Here is a 23,120-nt window from a genome sequence, read left to right as displayed (position 1 = left end):
CATATCACTGTGCACTCAAAGTAACAACGTTTTTGCACGACCGTTAGTTGACATTTTAGCTTTTAGCTCGGTGCTGTTTTGAGGCGAGCTTTCACAACCGGACAATTAAGGTGGACGTCATGAGCCACGTGAGTGAATGAGATGTTGTGGGACCCATTAATGAGAACACCCTCGAACTGTTACATTGTTGGACGATAAAGTACAGCCTCTCGTACCTTATCGCTTTATTAAATGGCACATGGAGGGGGATTGATTGCCGAGCATAAAAGGTACCGAAGCGATGCGCGACTCATCGTCTCTTAGTGACTACATTTGAACGAGACAGTTTGATTTGATGTCCGCTGTGCATCATCAGCTGCACCTCCGGGGGCCAGTCAGTGAAACTCGATCCCTGAATGGATTCATCTCCGGTGGGGATGAATCCATTCCAAAAGACAATGGGGAAGCACTTCTGCACATCACCTCCTCCATCCTCACTTCCTCCACCCGCTGCGCTGCTGCCACTCAGCAGACGAGGGCAGACTGCGGCGCACCACTCGCTCTGAATCGGCTACAGTCTGCCGACCCCTCTCGAAAGTTTTTTAAATCTGAAATATTTGAAATATTTATTTTCTCTTATTAGTGTTATGCACCCACGCAAAAATACCTAGATCATCATTTGGCTTCTGAACACATTCACGGGTTTGTGAATCCCCCGAAGTTCATTTTCTTCTCGTCAACGCCGCAGCGGGAGTTCAGCGTGTCCCATTTCCCGTGTGAGTGCCGCGGCACGCTGTCCGCTCTACGTGACGCCGTTAATTGGATAATAATAAAGCTCGGCCCGGCGGAGACCAACCGCTGCAATCCAGAGGCCTCCAGTCGAGTCAGAGCTGCACAGTGGGTCAGTTTCCTTTAGGGCTCAAATCCTGGATGTTAATAGTCAGTGCAGATAGCCAAGCTTAAGCTTAATTAATTACTGGTGTTCTGTATTCTTTATTTGGTGTTCTCTTTGTCAGACTCTGACTGCAAATTGTAGCCATTTTAACAGAGATCAGAGAGAAAAGTACCAGCTTCAGAGGAGCATTGTAGTTAAATTCAGAGAACGTTGATTTATAATATAACTTTCCGGGCATTTCCCGTGTTCATTGGTGGCTGAAAATAGTCCCCAACAAATTCCTTCTAAACCTTCTCGAGTGTTTGCTAAAACTACAGAGCTTTTTTCTAGACATAACGGAGCGGCTTCTAACAGCTCACACCTTCAGTGTGACCCAGTGGGCGCAGAAGTCAGAAGGTTTGGGAGAATGTCAAAAGGTTAAACAAAACCAATGCTCCCTACCTGACATCCATCAAGACGACAATTAGATTAAATCACAGTCATTGTTAATGTCGTTCAGGGCTAGTTGGTGTAGTTTGGAAGTGATGGTTCTATTCAGAGTAACAGACAATTAAGCAGGGTGTATTTTAGGGCGGGGCTACATGTGACTGACGGGTCGCTACCACAGTGTTGTTCGGTCTGGGAGATTCAGCCTTTTTACAGTGTGTTTTTAATTGCATGATAGTTAAGTGGAATATTTTAAATCAGTCTTATTATGTCTTCTCCGGGGTTTGGTTGACTTAAGCTCCACCCTCTTGTGCCACTTCAGTTCGCAAAAAAACCCAGACGGTGTACCTTGCATCCCTCGCAGGTGATGCAGCGGTAGTGGTACCCGGTCGCCTTGTCGCCGCACACCACGCACGGCTCATCCTTCTCCAGGTAGCTGGGGATGTACCCTGGAACAGACACGCTAAGAGCTAGAGCGGATGGTGAGGAGGAGGAGGAGGAGGAGGAGAGCGGTGGCAGTCAGGAGGAGGACACGAGGGGGTAGAGGTAGAGTGGAGAAGAGAAAAGGGAGATGAGGGAGATGAGGGTTACCAAGTGAAGCTGAATTCCTGAAATACATTTTTCTTCTCTACATGGCATTTGCTTCTTAATCTCCTTTGAGAGGTGACATGTTCGATCCATATATATCATATGTACAATAAAAATCTGTTTCATTTGCACTTTTAATGAAGGCATAATAATAAAGTCATCATCAGGAGTTGGTCATCCAATTGGTTAAATCACTGTTCACAATTTTGAAGAACCTTTTTATTTCTAAGTTGGCTCCTGAGGGCACTCCTAAGTATATACAAGCTGAATAAACTTTGATGAAGCCCTGATTTCAAGAAAAAAAAGACTTTTGTGAGCCAAATCAAATAGAAGGGTGAACTGACATTAATCTCCGAATGCTTCACTGTTTGTTGTTAGGCTTTACGGCTTTACTTCTGCTTCAGAAATGTATGAAACACAAATGAAACATGACCGCATGTTGAAGGACGAGGATGTCAGCAGCAAAGGTTTCCCTCAATGTACGGTTTAAAAATAAGCAAGAACATTGCAGCGTCATCACAATTTGACACATTCTACAAAACGACACACTGAAAACGACAAATATAAGTGTTGATATTTTCTCATATTGACAGGTTTGTTTAGAGTAAAACAGCCATTACTATCTGCTGCTTTTAAACTAGACGTCACATTGTCATGTTCAGTACTTGTAAGTAGTGTGTTTGATAGGGTTATAGGTCCTTTAATCTAATGAGACGGTATTTCATGTGGTCGTAGTGAATGATGGTTAAAAATAAAACCTTTAATGAAGCTAAAAGGGGCCTCCAGTTTGATAGTCCTCTACTTGGTTGTGTACCTTAATAGGCTTAATGTCTACAGCTCTACTCTCTAAATCACTTAAGTTCCGAGCTAATTGACGACCCCCTGAAACCTCCACACCAGGAGGGACCTGGAGTTGGGTCCACTGGTGTGGAGACAAACGTGAAGAAGGAGATGATGGCTCCTCACCTGACACGCTCTTCACCGCACACTCGCTGTTCTTGCTCTTTCTCTTCGGCACATCCGGCCACCTGGGAAGAAGTGGAAGGGGGGGGGGGGGGGGGGGGGGGGCAAAGTTACAACACAACCAACCACTTAGGTCATGTCCATTGTCCACCTGAAACAATGTGTGTAATGATTCGCATTGAGATGAGAAGGTTGCTGGTCATAGTGATCCTTGGTACAAGGCGTAATGTGTCACCTATAAAACGGCAACACAGCAATATTACAACCATAAATGCTATAATAAGGCTAATCAATCAAGCAACTCAAGCAAACGTTTCGAGGGGATTCCACTCTGGGACCGATGCAGAGTGCTAGTGAGCAGCAGCCCGACCCAAGGCCTGTCCCAATCGATTCTCTCTTTTTGTACAATCTTTATTTTTTGTTTTGATTTTTATTTGTGCCGACAAACTAAATATATCTGCTTAAATCTCATTTACAATTTTTTAAAGATATATAAAGGTCGTTCCACACACAGACAGATGATTGCTTCTCTCATCTCTTGCCACCTCCACCTGTCTGTAATAGTTGATCCTTCCTCTCTTCTCACCCTCTCAGAAGTACTTTGGGATTACGGTCCTTGCTTCCTTTCCTTTTTATCTCCCCATCGCCGCGCCCGGCTGGTTCTGATCCCCGCCCACTCATTCCTGCCCACTCATCCCGTGACACTTCTCCTCTCAATAAAATCTGTTTGTTCCCCCCCCCCCCCCACCCCCCCCCCTTTGGCTACTCTCCCTATCTGACCCTACTCTGCCGCAGCTTTCCTTTTTTTTTACCTCCCAAAAGTGTTAGGCTCTCCGTTCTAAACTTCCATCAGCAGTATTAGGTAACACCCCCTCTGGTCCCTCCCTCCATTCCTCTCTGGCTGTCAAATCCACTTTCCTTCTCCAACCCCAGAAAAAGGGAAAAAAAAAAGGAAAACTCCTCTGACGTGTCCTCCTCTGTTCCTGCTGCTCTGCGCGGTCGAGCAGACCTATTCATTCTATCGCTGCACACGTGGTCACGCAGTAACGTGGAGGCAGAGCGTCTGCTCCGGTCTCACGTTGAGCGTCACAAAGCACAATCACACACATCGTCATTTAGATTTAGGCACACTGTCGCGGTGTTAGAACTGAAGTAAGGTCCACCCGGCACATGCAAGTCCAGCATTTGCCTTCCCTCATTTCCCAATTCAATGAAAAAAAGCATTTTAAGCATTGTCAACAAAGGCCCATTTTAAGATGTGAAACCAATTAAAACAGACATTTTCATAAAGGGCCTTAGAATTCTTCACATGGGTGTGAACAGAAGCAAAAGGTGCAAAATACTAAACCATCGAGCGGATTAAGCGGAGTAATGTCTACTTGAGCAGAGAAGGAAGTCATATCCCTCTGAGGATGTTCAATCCAAATTTCTACATATCATATTAAACAGTCATTTGATCCATTGCTGTTGGACACAGGGCTAACATAAAATTCTTTCATCTGGATTTAAAGGAGCTGAGGGACTCAGCTGACCTGCAGCTTTCTGGGACTTTGTTCCAGATATGTGGAGCATTAAAATGATGTTTAGATGTGACTCTGGGAACAGAAAGTGACCCGTCACAGACGCACAGAGGGTTTTTATGGTTCATGAGGTATCAGCAGATCACAAATGTACCATTCAGTGCTTTATGAAACAACAGAAGGATTTAGAAGTCAACTGTTTGTTGGACCGTGTAAAGACCTGAGAACTGGAGTCATGTGATCCACTCTCCTGGTCCTAGTGAGGACTCGAGCTGCAGCGTTCTGGATTAGCTGCGGTCGTTTAACTGACTTTTTACAGAGACCATTGAATGCACCGTTACAGGAGTCGAGCCTACTGAAGATAAATGCGTGGATAAGTTTCTCCAACGCTTGTTGAGACAAGTCCTCTAATTCTTGTGAATCCATAACTACACCCAGGTTTCTGGCTTGGTTTGTGGGTTTAAAGGAAGACGTGGAACTACAGCTGCAACAAATGCAGGCTCCGCTCTGAGGGCATCAGCTGGAAGATGCTGCGGTGCGGCTAAACTAAAGTTCTACATGTTGACCACCTCCCACACCATAAGGAGAAAATACGGCCCATTCAGAAGTCATGAAAAGCCATGTGTTATTTCTTTTGTAATTCTGATTTGTGGACTACGGTTACATTTGTCAGCAGGAACAATAACACAAATTGACAGAAGCCTTAACACACACACACACACACACACACACACGCTTGTAAACATGCACTGGAGCGTATGGAAACTTTCACTAGTCACACACCGAGCAATATATTTGGACAAACACACCAACCTGTTGATGCAGTACGGCTGTAAGATGTGCATGCTGCCCCAGTTTGCAGGATTAACAGAAGAAGAAGAAGAAGAAGAAGAATGTCGCACAAGAGGCTCTTCTCTACCCTCAGTCTAGTTCTTCGGTCGGTTTAGTTCTGCAACAAATCTCCTTCAAAAGCAGAAGCCAGAGTGTGCGCGGCCATTAGAAGCTTTCGTTGATCTATGAACCCCTGGAAGGAGGGGGAGGAGTAGGAGGAGGTCCCTTAAACCCCCCGGTCACCGCCGCGCTGAACCCACCTCCCGATGACCCCGGTGCTCAACTCCATCCCGGGGAAGCGCAGCCAGGAGCTGTATCGGCTGAGAGAATCGCTGTCTCTCTGCCTCAGACCGGCTGCTGGGAGGGAACGCTGACTCCGCTCATTTCCCTCCCCTCTCGCCCAGCCTCCCCCAGCCTCCCCCCAGCCTCCCCCAGCTGTGTCTGTGCGCCTGCATGTGTGGTGCCTCCCCTGGCGACACGTTGGCTGTCATCACAACACACTTCACCGCGCTCTAGTCTGCCGTGAGCCTTAATCTCGTTCTCTCCGTCGCGTCCTTTCTGTTCTCGTCTCCCGCTCATTATCATCGTTATGTCTTACTTCGATTTTACTTTTTAGTCGCCAACAGAAATGTTCTGTCTTGTCAACAATATGAACTAGATTACATAACGGCAGGCGGATGCGGTGCCTCCAGCAGTATGAGGTCTTATGAGGACACGAGAGACGCTTGATATCTCAACAATCCAATTAGAGTGCACTCGTTTTTAATCAGCCAGTTATTGTGGATTTACAAAGAAATACTGTAAATGCTCATGTCAAAGTTTTCAAATAACTGCCAAAGTGCATCACAGCATCTCATATGGGTGTTTTTGTGGTCTTCATGACGGGAGCATGACAAGACAAAATTTAAATGCAATCCATGTGGTATTTTTTTAAGACATTTCACAGAAATCTAATATTGTGAGGTTTTGTGGTAAAAGGAAAGCAGAAAAAATATCGCAAGTCGTTTATCCTCTGGGGATCATGAATCTCTGGTTGATTCTCAGATATCTCAACTGTTACGTGGACTGAACAACATTGTCAGGCCTCTAGGTTACTAAAACATGATGAAATACAGTAAACTTAAGGATTAAGTTCATCGTCACGTAAGCTTGTTTTAAAAAAAGCCCTGTTCTTTTCTGCAATTCTGATTAATAAATTGGCTTTGGATGAACAATATTTCAATACTTAACCAATTGTTACTCTTACTGAAAGAGTTGGAATGAAATGAAAAACTAATCACTAAATCATGCTGTTTGTTTTTTTTTCCCTCATGTTGAGAATAGGTCAAAAGTCAGAGAAAATGTCCCCTATGTCCTTCTACAGTGGATTCACCTTCTCTCCTTTAGTTGTCTTCTTTCAGACCACTGGTTTATTTCAGAGGGGAACTCCCCAAAGTCAGCTGTCTGTCAGAGGCCTGGCTGAACAACACCAAAAAGCACTCAAAAAAAAAGAGGAGTTTTCATGTTTCATCTCTTCAAGAAAGCAACTGTTTTTACTTCCAGAGCGACGCAGCAGTGATCCAGTGATCCGGTGAAGATCACGTGGCCGCTGTTGGAATGGACACCAGGGAACTAATCCACCCCTCCCTGCCTGGCACGCGTCACAGTAACTTCTGATGGTTGCACAAACAAACCCAGATTGTGTCCTGCCAGGGTTACGTACACCGGTTTCACTCATTTAGGTCTGAATCCATCCGCCCGGACGCACCCTCACATTGTGGGCTTCAAACACCCGGCCTCCCCACTGTCCTTCAGGTTGTTTGGATTCTTATCTTCTGGGAACGAGGGGAACTACTTTCACCCAGATTGTCTCCAAACAAAACAACCAGCTTATCTTACTGTCAAAATGGTCTTTGGAACATCCTTGTTACAAATCCAGGCAGACTGACACAAATAGGCCGATTGTTGCTGCTGTTTGTCTCATTTAATTTGGTTAAAAAAAGAAAGAAAAAGAAGGTACCCCCGCTCCCATGCAATGGATAACTGCCGATCTGAAGTTAAATGACATCCCACCACTAACTAGTGAGTTTGGCTGGGGTGTGAGCGTCAGGAAACCGTTCTCACAGATCACTGACCCGTTGCTATAGAAACCTCTCACCGCCATTTCCTCCCCCGTGTCCCACACTGACAAGTAAGATGTCCAAGAGGTGGATTAACACACGACTGGTGTGTCGCCTGGGGGGGATGCACTCTGCGGGCAAGGCCTCGGGGAGACGGCATGATTGGCCCTTTGAAAAGGAGCGGATGAAGCCTATTGGTCAATCTAACGTACAGGGCCCCTTGGTTCCTGGGATACCCGGGACTTAGAAAATATACATGCAGGAGTTTATTTCAAAGTTTGTTGAAACACGTCTGAATGAAAAACAAACCAAGCGCAACTATTTCACTTTGTCTGACAAGCCAAACCAAGTATGACTTGTGAGGGACGGCACCAAAAGAATATATTGAATTAAATAGATGGGCTATTTGGAAACAAGCTCTTGAAAACTTATTAGTATGCTATCATGCAAAAATACATGTGGTTATGACCACAAAACTGTCTCTTTTGCATTATAAAATAAAGCTGCTAAACAGGCAAACACACACACACACATATGATAATTTAATTGCAATGGTGGAAGCAGAGTGTCTCATGAAATAATCAGAGGCTCCAAACTGACACACAGTGTCAGCCCTACACACACACATACAGACACACACAGTTCTATTTTAGCATCCTGTACTCCAGGCGATGTGAAGCGAACATGCTTGTGGGTGCGTGTGTGTGTGTGTCAGTGTGTGTGTGTGTGTGTGTGTGTAGGGCTGCCGTAAGAGAGAGAAAGATCGACAAACACACACACACACACACTCACACACACAAAAACCAAAGCGACAATCGCCCGGTCGATGTCACGTATCGAGGCGTCCTGAGCTGTCCTGTGCTCCATCTGCCCTCGCTGCTCCTAATCCGGCTCCCTGCACTTTACTAATCAACACACACACGCACACGCTGCACGGCACATGCATAATACACACAAACACTCGCTTCTGCAGGTAGTAAAGATGGTCTTCAAGGAGACCATCCGCATGCATGTTGAATAACGGAAACCCGATCAGCTCGCACAGGGATGCAAATGGAGCGCCGAGGCCTCACAAGCCCTCAGGTAGATGATTTACAGCGCGCAAACATGAAGGGGCCACCAAAGTCAGTGGGGGATTTTGTGAGTCCCTGGTGGGTGGAACTAACCTCGCTAGTGGGCCTTGAATCACTTTGGTTTAGATGAGGGGACAAAGAGTGCACGTCACTAATGTCCTCACTTACACCAGCGGCCTGTATGATGCTTTCTATTAAATCAAAACGTATAATTAAAAATGGTTAAATAAAACTACGGAATTCTGAGGATTTTTATCTTGTGATTAGTCTATCTAATTAAATAATTCATTTAAAATATCGCTGATTACTCCAAGACGCTAGCTGAGTAAAGGGGGGTTGAAGTTGCTCAGTGATTGAGTTCACTTTTGTAAACTTGGGCTGGATTAAATTATTTAATGAAGTCGTGAGGGCAGTGTGTGTGTGTGTGTGTGTCTGTGTGTGTTTGAGAGTGTGTAACTGCACGTGCTGGATAAATGGAGAGAGCACAGATGGCAGCGTGACGTGTTCAGAGTGTTCTCTTTTACCTCCAAATAAATACACAGAACCCTTCCCCTCACAGTTCCCTTCACTAAATCTATTTATAAAGCTCACACTGAAAAGCACTCATCTGATATTAAGTCTTTGATGTTTTTCTATTCTCCTTTTTGTTAAAGCATCAAGTCTCTGATGCATTTATACCTTAGACCACCCTTGTGTTTAAATATAAACGTAAAAAACATAACGTATAAATGAAAACTTCGCATTATTTGTATATTTAAATGACATGAATCCCTGCATCATTCATCCATCCATCTATGCAGATTTTCTTTTGCCGGCAATCGAATCGCCAAACCGCTATCCTTTAATTTCTTACGTGAAATGAAGGATACACACACGCTGATAGAGCATACACACACAGAACCAGTCTCACCCTTTCTCGTCTCCCTCTGATGAGTTGCTGTCCTGCTTGTTGAACATAGGCTCCATGTAGCCTCGGTCCCGTCCGGCAGCCAATCACAGGACAATGAGGCGGACCTCGACCTCGCCAGCTTGCTCAGCATTCGCCGGCGGCCCCTTCAACAGACGGCCATCTGACAACGTGGGCAGCGGTTGGCTGAGAGGAGCGCGGCGGGCGGGACATCGGCGAGAGCGCTGCAGGGCAGAGAGGGAGGCCACAGTCAGACACCAAGTGACCTGAACACGCATTCGACGAAAAGTACAAGAACATGCACATGTGTTACTGCGTATAATGCATGACAGAAGAGATATGGTGCCCATCTTTTGGTGGACCACCTCATTTAAAAAAGATAAGGCCTCTCTGTAAGAGCAGGAGTGCTAACATGCTAACTATCGCAATTCCCGCGTTAGGTTAGCGGGTAAGCTAACTTTGGCTAACCAAATAGCTGTGGCTGAAGCTGCTGGGAGTATTGGACACAATTATGTTGGAATTATCTTAAATCATCTTCAACCTAAAAAGGGACAACACTCGACAGGATTCAGACATTTTGGCTCGGTTCATTTCTCAATTTCCTCATTTCATGTTTTGATCCCCAGAGGCTGCCCTGCTTTCACAATGCAGCCTCTGTGTTCGTCTCCTTAATCCAGCGCCTATTAGAGAACACAGACTCCGGCAAATCTAATTCTATATAAGCTACTTACAAGCCATATGAAAATAAATTTTGCTAAATAGCTTTTCACAATGTTCCTATTTTTTATTCCTCCTCCATGGCTAAAGTCATCATAGCTTCAGTTGGACCCAGCAGGGAAACAATGGAGGCAAACGAATGCTTCTCTGCCATTTTGCAGCGCTTTCTTCACATTTCATATTTCTTTAGTAGCTAAAAAGCCAAACCTCTTTAGGCTCTAATTTTGCAGTCTTACTAAAAGTTAAAGGCGGAAATTAAAGGACAAGGACAAGAGAAAACGTGTTTGTTTGGGACATGGGAAATGGGAAAATGAAGGGGACGGTTATTCTCTGAAACACAGCTCCAAAGTAGACTGTTTATCAAAAGGAAATGCAACATGTTGAACACTTCAACCAGGGATCTCAGTTGGAGGGTCAGTCAATTGCTCCGCACTTCAAATATCAACCACTATTGGTTATATTGCCACAAACTTTCATTTCAAATTCATGCAAGTTATTTCTACTGCTTCCAGGATGAATTCTAACAACATTCTGCTCAGGTAAACCTTTTATTTCCACAGCCCCCCTTTCGATTGGACTCTGTAGTCATGAAGTCCTTTGAACGGCTAGTCCTGTCCCACCTCAAGACCCACACTGACCCCCCCCCCCTGGACCCGCTACAGTACAGAGCCAACAGGTCTGTAGACGATGCTGTCAACATGGGCCTCCACTTCATCCTCCAGCATCTGGACTCCCCAGGAACCTACGCCAGGATCCTGTTTGTGGACTTCAGCTCTGCCTTCAACACCATCATCATCATCACCGTCTCTGCTGCAGGACAAACTCTCTCAGCTACACGTGCCCGACTCCACCTGCAAGTGGATCACTGACTTCCTGTCCGACAGCTCCATCACCAAAAAAGCTCAGCAGAGGATGTTCTTCCTGAGGCAGCTGAAGAAATTCAACCTGCTTCAGACGATGATGGTGCACTTTTACACGGCCATCATGGAGTCCATCCTCTGCACCTCCATCACCGTGTGGTACGCTGCAGCCACAGCCAAGGACAAGGGCAGGTTGCAGCGTGTCATCCGCGCTGCAGAGAGCGTGATTGGCTGCAATCTGCCGTCTCTTCAGGACTTGTTCGCTTCCAGGACTTTGAAGCGGGACAGAAAGATTGTAGCCGACCCCTCCCACTTCGGACATGCACCAACCGCCAAGTCAAATTCCATCTATGTTTGACATATGATGGCAATAAACGTTTATTGATTGATTGAAGCTGAGAGGTGGCGTTTTGGCTGTTCTCCATGTTGGTTATTGGTTGGTTATTAATGAGAAATGTTTAGGCAACCAAAATGTTGCAGCTAAATTCCATGAACTGAACACACAAGAAAGAAAAACAATAAATCAGTCTTCTATACAATTTTCTTTTGTTAATAATAATAATAATAATTGAATAACTTATTTTAGTTTTTATTCAATGACAAAAGAAGGCACTTAACTGACACGGCATGATTTAACGTCCTTATCAGTCCAATGTGGTAGGCTGAATACATCGGATCTTGCAGGAACGGCTTTTATTAATAATGTTGTGCAAGTTGTCCTTATTAACTGCACCATGGCTCAATGTGTGCAGGCTTTGGAGTGGATTATCCTGCTGACAAAGTGGACCCTTGCCAGAGATTAAAACATTATTCTGGTAATAGTTTAGTGCAGTGGTTCCCAAGCTGTTTCTGTCAGGGCCCCCTTTGAAGATACCTGGATATTGTAAGACCCCCCCCCTACCAAAGATAAACGAACAAAAGGGTCATTCCCGCGCTGGGAGCCTGCTTCGAACGCGACGCAGGTCGGTTTCTAGGGTTGCTGATGAAGCCCACCACGACACTCCGTTTGGAAACCCTTTGTTTTGTTCATATTTGTCGGAAAATCTGTTAATAATTTGTCGCCATTAGTAATTACTCTTAAAGGGAATATAGCAACCAAAAAAAAAAAATCATCTTTATGTACAAATGAGACAAGAACCACATCACAGTGAATATCCATATGCGAGGAGCAGAGAGTGCCACATGAGGGCGCCAGAGTTCCCACGGTCCAAGTGACCTGAGCTGACCTGGTTTCCTGCGTGGAGCCCAATGCTGCAATGAAAAGAGGCGGATACCCCTGAGGCTTGGTTTGATAAAACCGAGCCAGATTGCACACAAGAATGTGTATGCATAAGTTTACTTCCACAACTGCACAGTGTGTCCTGCAGGACTGAGAGGCTGTGGTGGGCTCAGATGCTTTAGGGGGGGTGGGGGTCATGCTCTGCAGGGGATGAAAATGTTCAGGCTGGGTCACTTGAGTAGTGTTCCTTTTATATAACTCTCTACTTCCGGGCCTCTAAGTACATTTAATGACAGTATAGTTGACTATATTATATTAGTAAATATATTTCAATATAGCAAAATTATGATGGGAGCAATATGTTTATTGGCTGCAACATTAAAGTGATGCATATCACAAAATTATGAATAGTTTTTGTCTACTCTGAAACGGGTTATTCTGGATTCAGAACACTTTAAATCCCTTGATATATTTTTATGTTAATAAGGTCCATTGAGAATTCTGCTGGGATGTCTTCAAATGTCTTGTCCAACACTCCCGAAGCTCAAAGAGAATTCCTCGACAATGGAGGAAAATGCAAAGCACAGCCTATAGATCCCCATGTGACGTCCTGCTATGGCTTGATTGAAAACTGTATACAATTCATTATGTATCTCTGTACTAACCAACTTCCACCTAAATCATCTGTTACAGGACTTTTTATGGGACCTGTTGATATTGTTGAAGAACAAGCAACTACGTTTTTTGATCATTTCAGAAATGCAAGACTTCACACCCACCACAAGGGTAAAGCCAGCTGAGCTCCACTTCTCCAGATGTGCCAGTAGATGGCATCAGAGTGTGTGACATCATATCAGCCCGCCTCATCACACGCGCACACACGTGTCCAACACCAACAACAAACGCTATTTCATAGTCAAGACCAGCTTGCCACCTGAGACGATTACTTATCAATGAGAGCGCTTCTTGGCAGTTGTACTCTAGCTGAGCTGATCTCAGATCAGGCGAGGGATCCAGGGAAAGACGTGCGTCTGCATCCGTGAGTGCATCGCAAACAGGAACTCAAACAACTCGATGACACAAAGTCGCCGCTGCGTGAGGTTACGCTAATCCCAGGATGTGGAGATTAAGGCGTCTGTCTGCAGACAGGCAGAGTTTCAATGTGCGCATGCCAAGTACAAAACACTTTGAACGTGCTGCACGCTCAGATGGGACGGTGCGGCTGTCCGTAGGAGTGATTGTTTGTCCTCTCTCTGTCTAAAGAGACACGTCACATGTAGGGAGGCAGGCGGTGCGGACCAGTTCGATTGAACCCCCCCCCCCCCCCCAGGTTGGGGCCGTTGGACATGCAGATCACCGGAATGTGCAATAAGGGCAAACGGATCAGGATGTACTCTCTGCTGGGGACATACTGTCCCAGTCTTTCTGGTGACAGGACAATTTAACGGACCGTGCACAGGTGTTACGAAACACCCGCCCAACCACCCACACCTTAGCACACACACACACACTTACTGTCTATTTAAGCATCAAACACACGCAAACATTCCTCCGTGTTTGCGAGGCATCTACTCCCAACACATTTACCCGTGCCGATTCACACACATGCGCACAAACACGTGCTTCTAGTCCTTCTCAGAGTGGTAGGGAGGCCTTGGATGGCTTCCAAGCTGATGGGATGGAGAGAGGGAGCAGCACAGCATGATCAAAGATCTGGTTCCCTCCCCCTGCAGCGCCTTCTCTGTCTCCTTCAACCCCTCCTCCCCCCCTCTCCGTTCCTCGCACTAAATCACTCACGTGCTCCCTGTGTTCACAATGGCAGAATCAGCAGGTGAAAAACAGGGGAGCCCAGAATGAGCTTGGTTCCGCAATAAACTGGATTTTATCATCAAAAGACAGCAATCAATCAATCACAGAAAAGGAGAGAAAGGATAGAGAGGCTGTGCTTGTGGTCACAGGACTAACAACCTTCCTGTTTATCTACACGTACGTCTGAAATCAGTCAGAATATCTTAAATGTTAGTAGGTTTAAAGGTTTAAAGGTGACACACGGTCTGAATGAAATGTCAAAAACATCATTGGATCCTCATCTACGGCCCCCAGCTCTGCTCAAAACGACCCGTTTGAGGTCTCAATGCCAATGAGGTAGCCAACCCCTCCCCCCTCCCCCTGCCCCTCCCCCTTGCTCCCCCCCCCCCCCTCCACACTCCTCCGGGGTTTGAGCCTTGCATGGCACGCCTCCCCTGTGTCATCATGAAATGTAAAAAACAGATGATTAGAAAGAAATCAATTTTAATATCGCTGTATTTGTGTATTTTCCAGGTCAGCCACGGGGGACAGAGCGTCGGAAAATGCCGGCGTCACTTACACCACCCCCCCCCAAAAGCTCTAGACCTAGGGGAAACACTGTAATGGGTTTCATTGTCATGCCTTCTAGAAGTGGGACACGGTGTGGAGAGTTGTGCGGCCTGATGACGTTGGCAAACCCCAGAACTGATTCAGTATTAAATCATTACAGCAATCATTAAAAAAGGCTGCAGATCGTCTTTCTTCCAGCGTTTGGGGGTTAATAGACATGCCGGACAGCCAGGGTAAAGTTCTGTTGTCATAATATGTCTCCTTCAAAAAGGCATAGTGTCCATTGTGAGAACATCAGCTCGATAAAAGAGCCAAAGTGGCGTGAAGAGCTCGGGTCCACGCGCTGCAGCTGTCTGATGGAGCTTACATCTGGATGCTTACAGTTCACAGGGTGCATGTTTAACACCACAGTGCACGGCCCACACTGCGTGCTGCTTTACGTCAGGAGCGCGGTTCCGGCGGCTCGGCGGCGGGGGGGGGAGGGGGGGGGGCCTGCAGGAGGAACTTAGCGGGCGAAGCCGGGGCAAACCCATTAAGACTAAGATGACTGTATCCGTACAAACGAGCTAAGGATTATGATTGTTTGACCAGCCGAGGGTCACACGCTGCACCGACCCGTAGTAAACGTCGGGCCCTTTCAGAGCAGTGGTCGCCACACTCCAGCAACGCAGAAGCAGCTTCTCCCTGATTCAGTGTCAGAGGGCAAAGCGAGCGGCGACCTCACTTCACCTCCCGCTTCGAGCACAGGAGGCGGCGCGCCGACGGCCTCCGGCTGACTGTCTGCGCTGATGAGCTCAAACACAAGGCACTCGTAGTGATCAGGTGACTCGAGTCACATGACTTCTGATGCTGCTGTGATGGGACACAGAGCTCAACTGCACTTACATTAGTTGCCCTGACTGAGAAATGTTTTCAGTTGTAGCTTCAGTTAATAAAACGGTTCATATTGGTAGTTCATTAAGGCACAAATTCACATTCACTCCTTCCAGGGACGGATGGGGGGGAAAAAGTGGTTGAGTGGACTAGAACAGTGGAGTCAAACTCAATTACAGAGAGGGAAAAAGTGATAATACATCAAGTGTTATAGGAGCTCAGTCATCTTTTGTTGAGCTACTGATAACCTGGATGATGTCCTTGATGAGTCATCTCTGCATGTTGTGGTTGTTTGGCAATACTGTTTGGGAAACATTAGATCGAGTCTGCTGGTACGGTTTAGAGTCCATTCATTCCATTTTTACAGTGGCTGGTAAACATCCGCTTTAGCGGTCAAAACCTTACAGGGTCAAACACCTGAAAAACTGTGAATCCACCTTCTAAATACCCGAGCTCATTAGTGTTTAGTGGATCTCCACTTCCTCAGTTCTGACGCGACACCCATGTTTAGCTCTTACATCACGATACCCGAGACCAGAATTCAACACAACCCCCCCCCCCCCCCTCAGGTCTCCCCTGCGATCCCTGGCTGTGAGCGCGTGCTCCGTAGCCCCGCCTCCTAGGTCACTAGGTCTGTCTCAAGTAGCTGTTGCAGCGCCTCGAGGGACTTTTAGTATCAGCCGTGTGCGTCCTATTGACCGGGGGACCAGGAGGATGGAGCCCCCTGCTTCTAGTGCCAAAGTGCATGCTACATTCATTTTACTTACAGCAATCCTGACTGGGCTCATTGACTCTGTCCGCCAGCCACCAATTATCGCTCCGTAGACCAAGCGTGCACGTAGGCGCGCGCGTGTATATATCTAAATTAAATATATATATATTTACGTGCACTTATACAGCGGGTGAAATGAGTATGGAACACATCACCATTATTCTCAGTAAATATATTTCCAAAAGAGCTATTGACATGAAACATGAAATTTTCACGAGATGTTGGTAACAACCCAAGTAACACGTGCCAAAGAAAGAAGTTCAGAAATAAAGTTATGTGTAATGGTGTGAAATGACACAGGGAAAAAGCATTGAACACATGAAGAAAGGGAGGTGCAAAGAGGTATCAGGTACAGAGACAGAAATCTGCAATCTACCAGGAGGATGAAGATGAAACCAGGGTGGACATTTCAGCAGGACGATGATCCCAAACACACAGCCAAGGAAACTCTCAACTGGTTTCAAAGAAAGAACATAAAGCTGCTAGAATGGCGCAGCCAATCACATGACTTAAATACCATTGAAAATCTATGGAAAGAACTGAAGATCAAGATTCATAGAAGAGGCCCACGGAACCTTCAAGATTAGAAGACGGTTTGTGAGGAAAAAAATCAAAAAATCACACCAGAGCAAAGCATGTGACTAGTTTCTCCATCCAGGAGACGTCCTTGAAGCTGTCATTACCAACAAAGGCTTTAGTACAAAGTATTGAATGAATATCAGTAAGCGTGTTCAATACTTTGTCCTTGTGTCATTTCACATTATTACACATGTTATCTGAACGTCTTTGTTTTGGTTTCTTTGTATGTATGTGTTACTTGGCTTGTTGCAAACATCTGCTGAAAATGGCAATAGCTCCTTTGGAGATATATTTACTGAGAAAATGCTCAATACTTATTTCACCCGCTGTGTGTCGGAGGGCGTGTGTGCACAGAGCCGTGCAGGTACGCCATCACTCTGGTCTACACAAGAGGGTTCTCTCCTGTGGATCAGAGCCCCACATCGTACCCCCCTCCTCTCAAGCTGGAACTCACTATTCCCCCCCATCCTCCATCACGTCTTCCATCCAGACTAATGACTAGAAGTATCTAAAGTACTAGTGCCGTTGGCAGGTGAAGGTGGATAAGAGCCACTGTAAGGGTAAATGGGACCAAAGTAAGGCTTCTTTAATGCACTTCCCACTGAAAGGACAAAATTGGGACCATGATTTTTTTTATTGTACACTTTTTCGGTGTGATTTGAATGTGAGTGAACAGGTCGTCATGGCTCAAAAGAAACGGCTTGAAGACGTCCTTTCATACACAGAACCCCCCCCCCCCCCCCTCCCCCATCTACCATCTGCAGTTTCTTCTGAGCTCATAAATAGAAAAACTGTGACATACGCAAAGTGTCGGAAAAAAACATCTACAACTCCATGACAACCACAACGTGGTCAGCCGAGGAAGGAAGCTCATGTGATGGGGCTGAAGGCTCCGGAATGGCGTCGGGCTTGCACTGTGCTCGTCCATGCACCCTTGGGTGCCACGCACTGATGCTCCTAAAGATTCCAGACTGGATCCGGAATAAGTCTGCAAAGGACAGTTTGAATGAATTACCCCCTAAAGAGTGTGGACCCAACACACAGCGTGGCGGCAAGGACTGCTGCTTTAGTACTTTACGCTCAGTCACTTCTCAGACTAACCCACGTTAATGAGCAAACCCTCGATCAAGGCCGAAGTGGAGCATTAAAGCAGGCTTTTATGCTTTCTCTAGTGGCCGGACCTCGGCTAACTCACAATCACAATCGCCTTTGAGCCGTTGCTTGTTAGTACATTCATCGGATGAATAGCGTTCACGTTGCACAGTGTGCAGGGTGGAAACCTCTGGGTCCGTGTTTGAATTCATGTGATGTTTTTTACGCTTTAAACCAGAATTCAGTCAGTCAATATCTTTTGATTTTTACTAAAACGTAGAAATAATAATAAATTCCATCACACGGTAGCTTAATGCAGCTCGTCTGTGTTGCACCTGCTGCCTTCATCACGTCAATACATGGAGACACAAGGAGAGTCAATCCAACATAAATGCTTTTCAATATGTTACATGTCTTTAATTCCTGCACCATGAGCATGAATCTAAAATTAAATGATGCCACAAATATATGCCCCAAATTCCAATGAAATAATATATACTTCAAGCTCTTAGTAGGAGGCGAAACACCAAGTTACTAAACTGTTAACAGTTAATATATGTTGCCTTCACATTTCAATTATTGTTTTGTCCTTTAGGCACCTTTTAGGCACCGGTATCGATATCCATCCCTAAGCATTAGAAGCATAATGAACCCGATGGACTAGATTCCACAGGTCCTGCAGCTTTCCAGCAGCTGGGAATGTTGATCGTGTTTATAAGGAGGCCAAACTGCAATAACCAACTTCCTGCTGTCTTTGAGCCTCAAATCTTCACCTCCCACAGCGTGGCAAATCGATTTGTATATGTGTGTATACAAATGTATATATATATATATATGTATGTGTGTGTATTTCTTCATATCCAGTGGCCTGAGGCATTGCTCGGACATTTACTGCTTGTACATTCCACGAGTGAATTGGGGAATAGCGCATTCAGTTTTTCCGCCCCATCAACATGGAACAATCTCCAGGCTGAACTGAAAGTGTCCCGACTTGGATCTTTTAATGTTTCTCCAAATGGACAGACAACTAAAATCTATTGAACGGTGCCTCTGCTTTTGACCATTTTTTTTCTTTGTATTTTAGTTTTTAACTGAATTTGTATTTTAGTTTTACTCATGTCATGTATTTGTATTTTATGGCGGTTTTTTAACGACGTGTCGTGTGCTGCTCGCCCTTGAAAATGAGATCTCGATCTCAGTGGGACTTTTACCTGGTTAAATAAAATAAATAAATAGTGTATTGACGTAGGAATGGTTCACTTCAGCACACAAAGCAGAGGCTGACCTTCTCCAATCAAAGCTCCACATCTTCTCCCCCCTTCTGCTGCCACATCACTGCAGTCTGTCATCCTCCAACTCTCCTCTTGTCACCCTCCCCCTCCCCCTCCGTCCTCCCTCCGTCCCCCCCCCCCCCCCCCATAACGATCAGTCGCGCTGCCACGGTTGACCTTCCTCTCTCTGCGGTTTATGTGAATGTGTTAAAATGACTGCCCCCCCCCCCCATCTCTCTGTGCACTGTTATGTTATTCATTCAGCAGAAGCTGCGGTCCTGCAGCTGCAAAAATGTAGGAACAATCAGACTCTGAAACCCGGGAACAAAAGAAGCGCCGAGCGACGCATTCATCTGCAATGCTTTTACAGCTTTCGACGGCTTCACCTACTAAATGATCTGCCGTGGGCGCCGTTCTGCCGTCCAGCCCTCTATCGAAAAGATGAGATTCTCATGTCAATTTGTGTCGCCGGTTGTTGCAGAGTGTTTACAGCGTCAGCGGCATGGCTCTGCAGTCGGCACGTTGAAAGGCAGACGCTAATTTGTGCTTCTCTTAATAAAGGTCCAGATGGGATGTATTACAACAGAAGTGTAATATAATGCTCGCCTTAAACTAGGAAGAGCAGCTTAGAATGAGCCCGGCGTGTTGCTCCACCTTTTCTCAACAGTAAGGTCGATGTAAAACACTAAAAGTCCGCCGGGCCTTGTGATGTTTCCCGTCTGCTTGTGTCTCGCTAAATGGACGCGAGCGAGCATCACATCAGGCAGCTATGAAACCAGAGAGCCCGGAGCCGCATCACTGCTGCAAACCAAACCTGAGTTTACCTGATGTATCTTTAACCAGATCTCCTCTGGGAGCCTGCTCCTGGAGGATGAAGAGCTCTATGAAGCTACTGTGGGGATAGAACCAGCGCCTTCTTCGTTATTGGATGGACTTAATGACCTCATGTCCTCCCTCCATCTAACCCCCCCTTCCTTGGGTAATCCTTCCCGTTTATCAACTGTTCCTAATTCCTTTTTGTTATTATTGTGCATGGAAATGTGATGTAAATCAACATATTGTATCATGCAGTCAAATACTGTTAATCATTCAACATCCCACGTTCACACCCTGCCTGTATGCTCTTCTATTTTACAGATTGTAAACAGCAACCATCTGTTAGCTCATAAATCTGACCAGCCCAAGACAACTGAGGGTTATTTTAACCGTTCTGCAATATGCAATATATTTAAAATGATGTTTTATGTTCAGCGCCTTAGAACCAGCATGGATCCGCCCCTACAGATCCTGTATTCTTGATTAATGTAACAAATATTATAAACTTCAAACACTGTCAAACCTAAAATGTAGCAAATTAGTTGCCATTCAGGTTAAAAAAGGGATTTCGAAAAAGTAGCATATTTGTAGGGGTTATTTATCAAGAGATAGGCATTTTAGATTTAAAAGGACTTAATTATGCATAGTTAATTAAAGACAGAAGAGAAGCTGCAACAAAAACAAATTAAATCTTTGCGATGATTGTGAAGGATTACCCGCCTTGGGCAAATTAAATTAAGGGGTTGGAAGTTGTTTGTCATAATTTGCGAGAATGGAGAGCAGCCTTTCGTCAAGGGAGGAGAAATACACGCTGATAACTGCGCACATGCTGCAGTGTGCCCCCCCCCGTTATAATGTGCTATGAGCGGGACTGTGTGCAGACGGGCCAAGAGAAGGCCCTGGTGATCTGGGGGCTATTGCACGAAACCCATAAAATGGATCAAGCCGACCTATCCAGGAGGAATTTAGCTTGGACAGCATACAGATTTGTGCATATGGTTGTAAAACTTATCCTTGCATTGTGTCTTTTGGGTAAATTTCTAAGTTTAATTCCCTCTGCTCAGTTTTAAGGCTATGTTTTACATATATACAGTATATACACACTGTACAACTTTCCTGGTAAGTAGATATTTTTAAATCCTTCCACATTCAGTCGCTCTGCGATTGTCTGCTTTTTATCTCTGTTTAGTTACAGCTGCCGTATTCCTTTTTTTGCATATTGCGTCTTATATGCAATATGCTGCGCGCTGCGTCTTCTCATCATCAGCATCAGTTTATCTGTGATGGATAGCGTGGTCTACTTAAGAAAGCCGTGGACGTGCACCTATCCGAGCTATGTGCACCTGGATCGACTTGGCTCCTCCCCTTCAGCTCGACTCGCCAAACGTGCAACCGATGAAGCCGCGATGAGCGAATCACACTAAGTGAAGCTGCGCTTTATCACTTATCCCGGATTCCTTTATTCTACTTTTGTGCGATACCCCCCTGATGGTTGAATGTTTGTATTTTTTGGCGTGGTCTGGCTCGGCGTGGTTTGGCTCGGCGTGGTCTGGCTCGGCTCCCGAGGGGATGGACTCAGGCATCAGAGCCGCAATGAGGAGTAAGTGGCCTCCGCTGCAGCTTATTTCTTATAAGCAGTAGTTGGGATTTGGCCAGAAATCATCATGTTTCATGTTAATCTTTTTTTATTCTTGGAAATTGTGTCTGAGAAATTAAAAGTCCAGATGTGTTGAGTCCTGGTTGGTTTGGTTCAATATTACGTCACGGCTTTAGTCCCAAGTACAACAGAAGAGTCCAACAAACTCAAGGTGAGCAGACCTGTGGCAGCACACAGTTCACACTGCGCTTTGCAACTTTCTTGATACTTTCTGCCGGAAATTCCTAAAGGTTTTTAAAGCATTGAAATATCAAAGGAAGCCGTTTTTCTAAAGTAAATTTCATGACATGCACACAGCAGCAGTACAAGAAGTGCTTCTCAGGCTTTGCTGTGCACGCCCCAAACGGGGATCATGACAACACTTTGGTAGATTAGTCCTAAATGTCTCCTATCTGTGCAGCTCTTGGGCGTTTGTGGAGATATTGATCCGTGCCTGGATGACTCTCACCGCCAATAGAAAAGAGAACAATGCTCTGGACCCAAAATGTGTCCTCGCCGTCCTTGTTCTTCTTTTCAACAGCCGTTGGGAAATAGTCTGGCGTTAATGTAACAGAATCCAGATGAAAACCCAATAGAGGTTTCGGGGGATTGGATTTGAAAAAGGAACTTTAGCGGCTTTGCAAGGAAGAATGGAGAAAGAAGAGAAAAGACCTTATGAAGCGCTTTACATCTTCTTTGACCCAATGTCGGAACATAGTGAAACATTGAGTGAACCGTTTTCATTCGGCACTGGAATCTGCATCACATGACGGCACGGGGTTAAAAGATGGAGGTGAAAAGGTACAGACTCATTTTCTTCTTACCAGAAAAATAGGGAATGAAGGTCGATCCGTTGGTTCAGATTAAAAAACACACATATATAAATATTTAATTGGACATGGGAGATTTATTAAGTGTATTCATCATAATAAATAAAAATATTGACCCCTGGTGTTGTATTATTTCTGCATTTCATTACTTCAACATAAAGAATCATCTTATTATAGGTATTTTCGCTTTAATGATCCAGTAAAAAAGAGGCCAATGAGGTGAATTAATTCTATACTAAAAAAACATGGTCCTTTAGTAAATTTACAGGCACGCTTGTGTGTATTTAAAAATTGGACAAGCCCAAAAATAAATGGTTAAATAATTTAAATTGGCTTACAGTGAGCTGAAACGTAGAGTCAATGTCATGATGGGGAGCTGACAAAATAGATTTTAACTGGAAGTTCAGTTACTGAAACACACTGGAACAACGGGGCAGATGTTTGAAGACACAGTGGTTTGCAATGGTCCAACGGTACATGGCCAAAAAGAAACAACCCGTTGAGGTTTTAATTTCGGCAAAGAGCTAGAGGAGAAAAAATAAGGCTCTTTTTCTTTTCTCTTTTTCAGCTGAGCTATTTTTAGCAGAGGGATATCATGCATGTGTTAACAAGGATGTTCTGGTGTTCAAGGAGGAGTGAGAACGAGGAGCGATACAGACGTGGGAGCGTTAATTAAAAAACATTCCAAATCGCACTGTGCTCAGCTTCATTATAAAAAAGTACAAGGCGAGGAAAAGAAATGACACAATCTTCTTCTTAAAACAGTCCCCCCCAGAGACAGCTTCATAGCCGACTCAGAGCTCTATGCATTCAATG

The 23,120-nt window shown here is 45.2% G+C and overlaps 1 protein-coding gene across 5 annotated transcripts in view; it reads right to left on the bottom strand.

Annotated features, from left to right (window-relative positions):
* Positions 1–23,120, bottom strand: part of LOC119221089 (thyroid hormone receptor alpha) — a 46,923-nt gene that overhangs the window by 3,712 nt on the left and 20,091 nt on the right. For 3 of the 5 annotated variants that reach the window (XM_062566085.1, XM_037477524.2, XM_062566087.1), the window contains 3 exons: positions 9,285–9,505; positions 2,855–2,916; positions 1,649–1,770 (listed from right to left, as the gene is read on the bottom strand). In XM_062566085.1, the coding sequence (XP_062422069.1) occupies positions 1,649–1,770; positions 2,855–2,916; positions 9,285–9,340 (240 nt within the window). In that variant the 5' untranslated portion in view covers positions 9,341–9,505. Of the gene's footprint in view, positions 1–1,648; positions 1,771–2,854; positions 2,917–5,184; positions 5,568–9,284; positions 9,506–23,120 lie in introns of those variants that run through there. The other 2 variants (XM_037477526.2, XM_037477525.2) reach the window with 2 other exon arrangements.

This window comes from Pungitius pungitius, chromosome 12, assembly GCF_949316345.1.
Source record: "Pungitius pungitius chromosome 12, fPunPun2.1, whole genome shotgun sequence".
NCBI classification, from domain to species: Eukaryota; Metazoa; Chordata; class Actinopteri; order Perciformes; family Gasterosteidae; genus Pungitius; species Pungitius pungitius.
The sequence above is the reverse complement of the archived record's forward strand: the minus strand, read 5'-3'. Positions and strand labels throughout refer to the sequence as shown.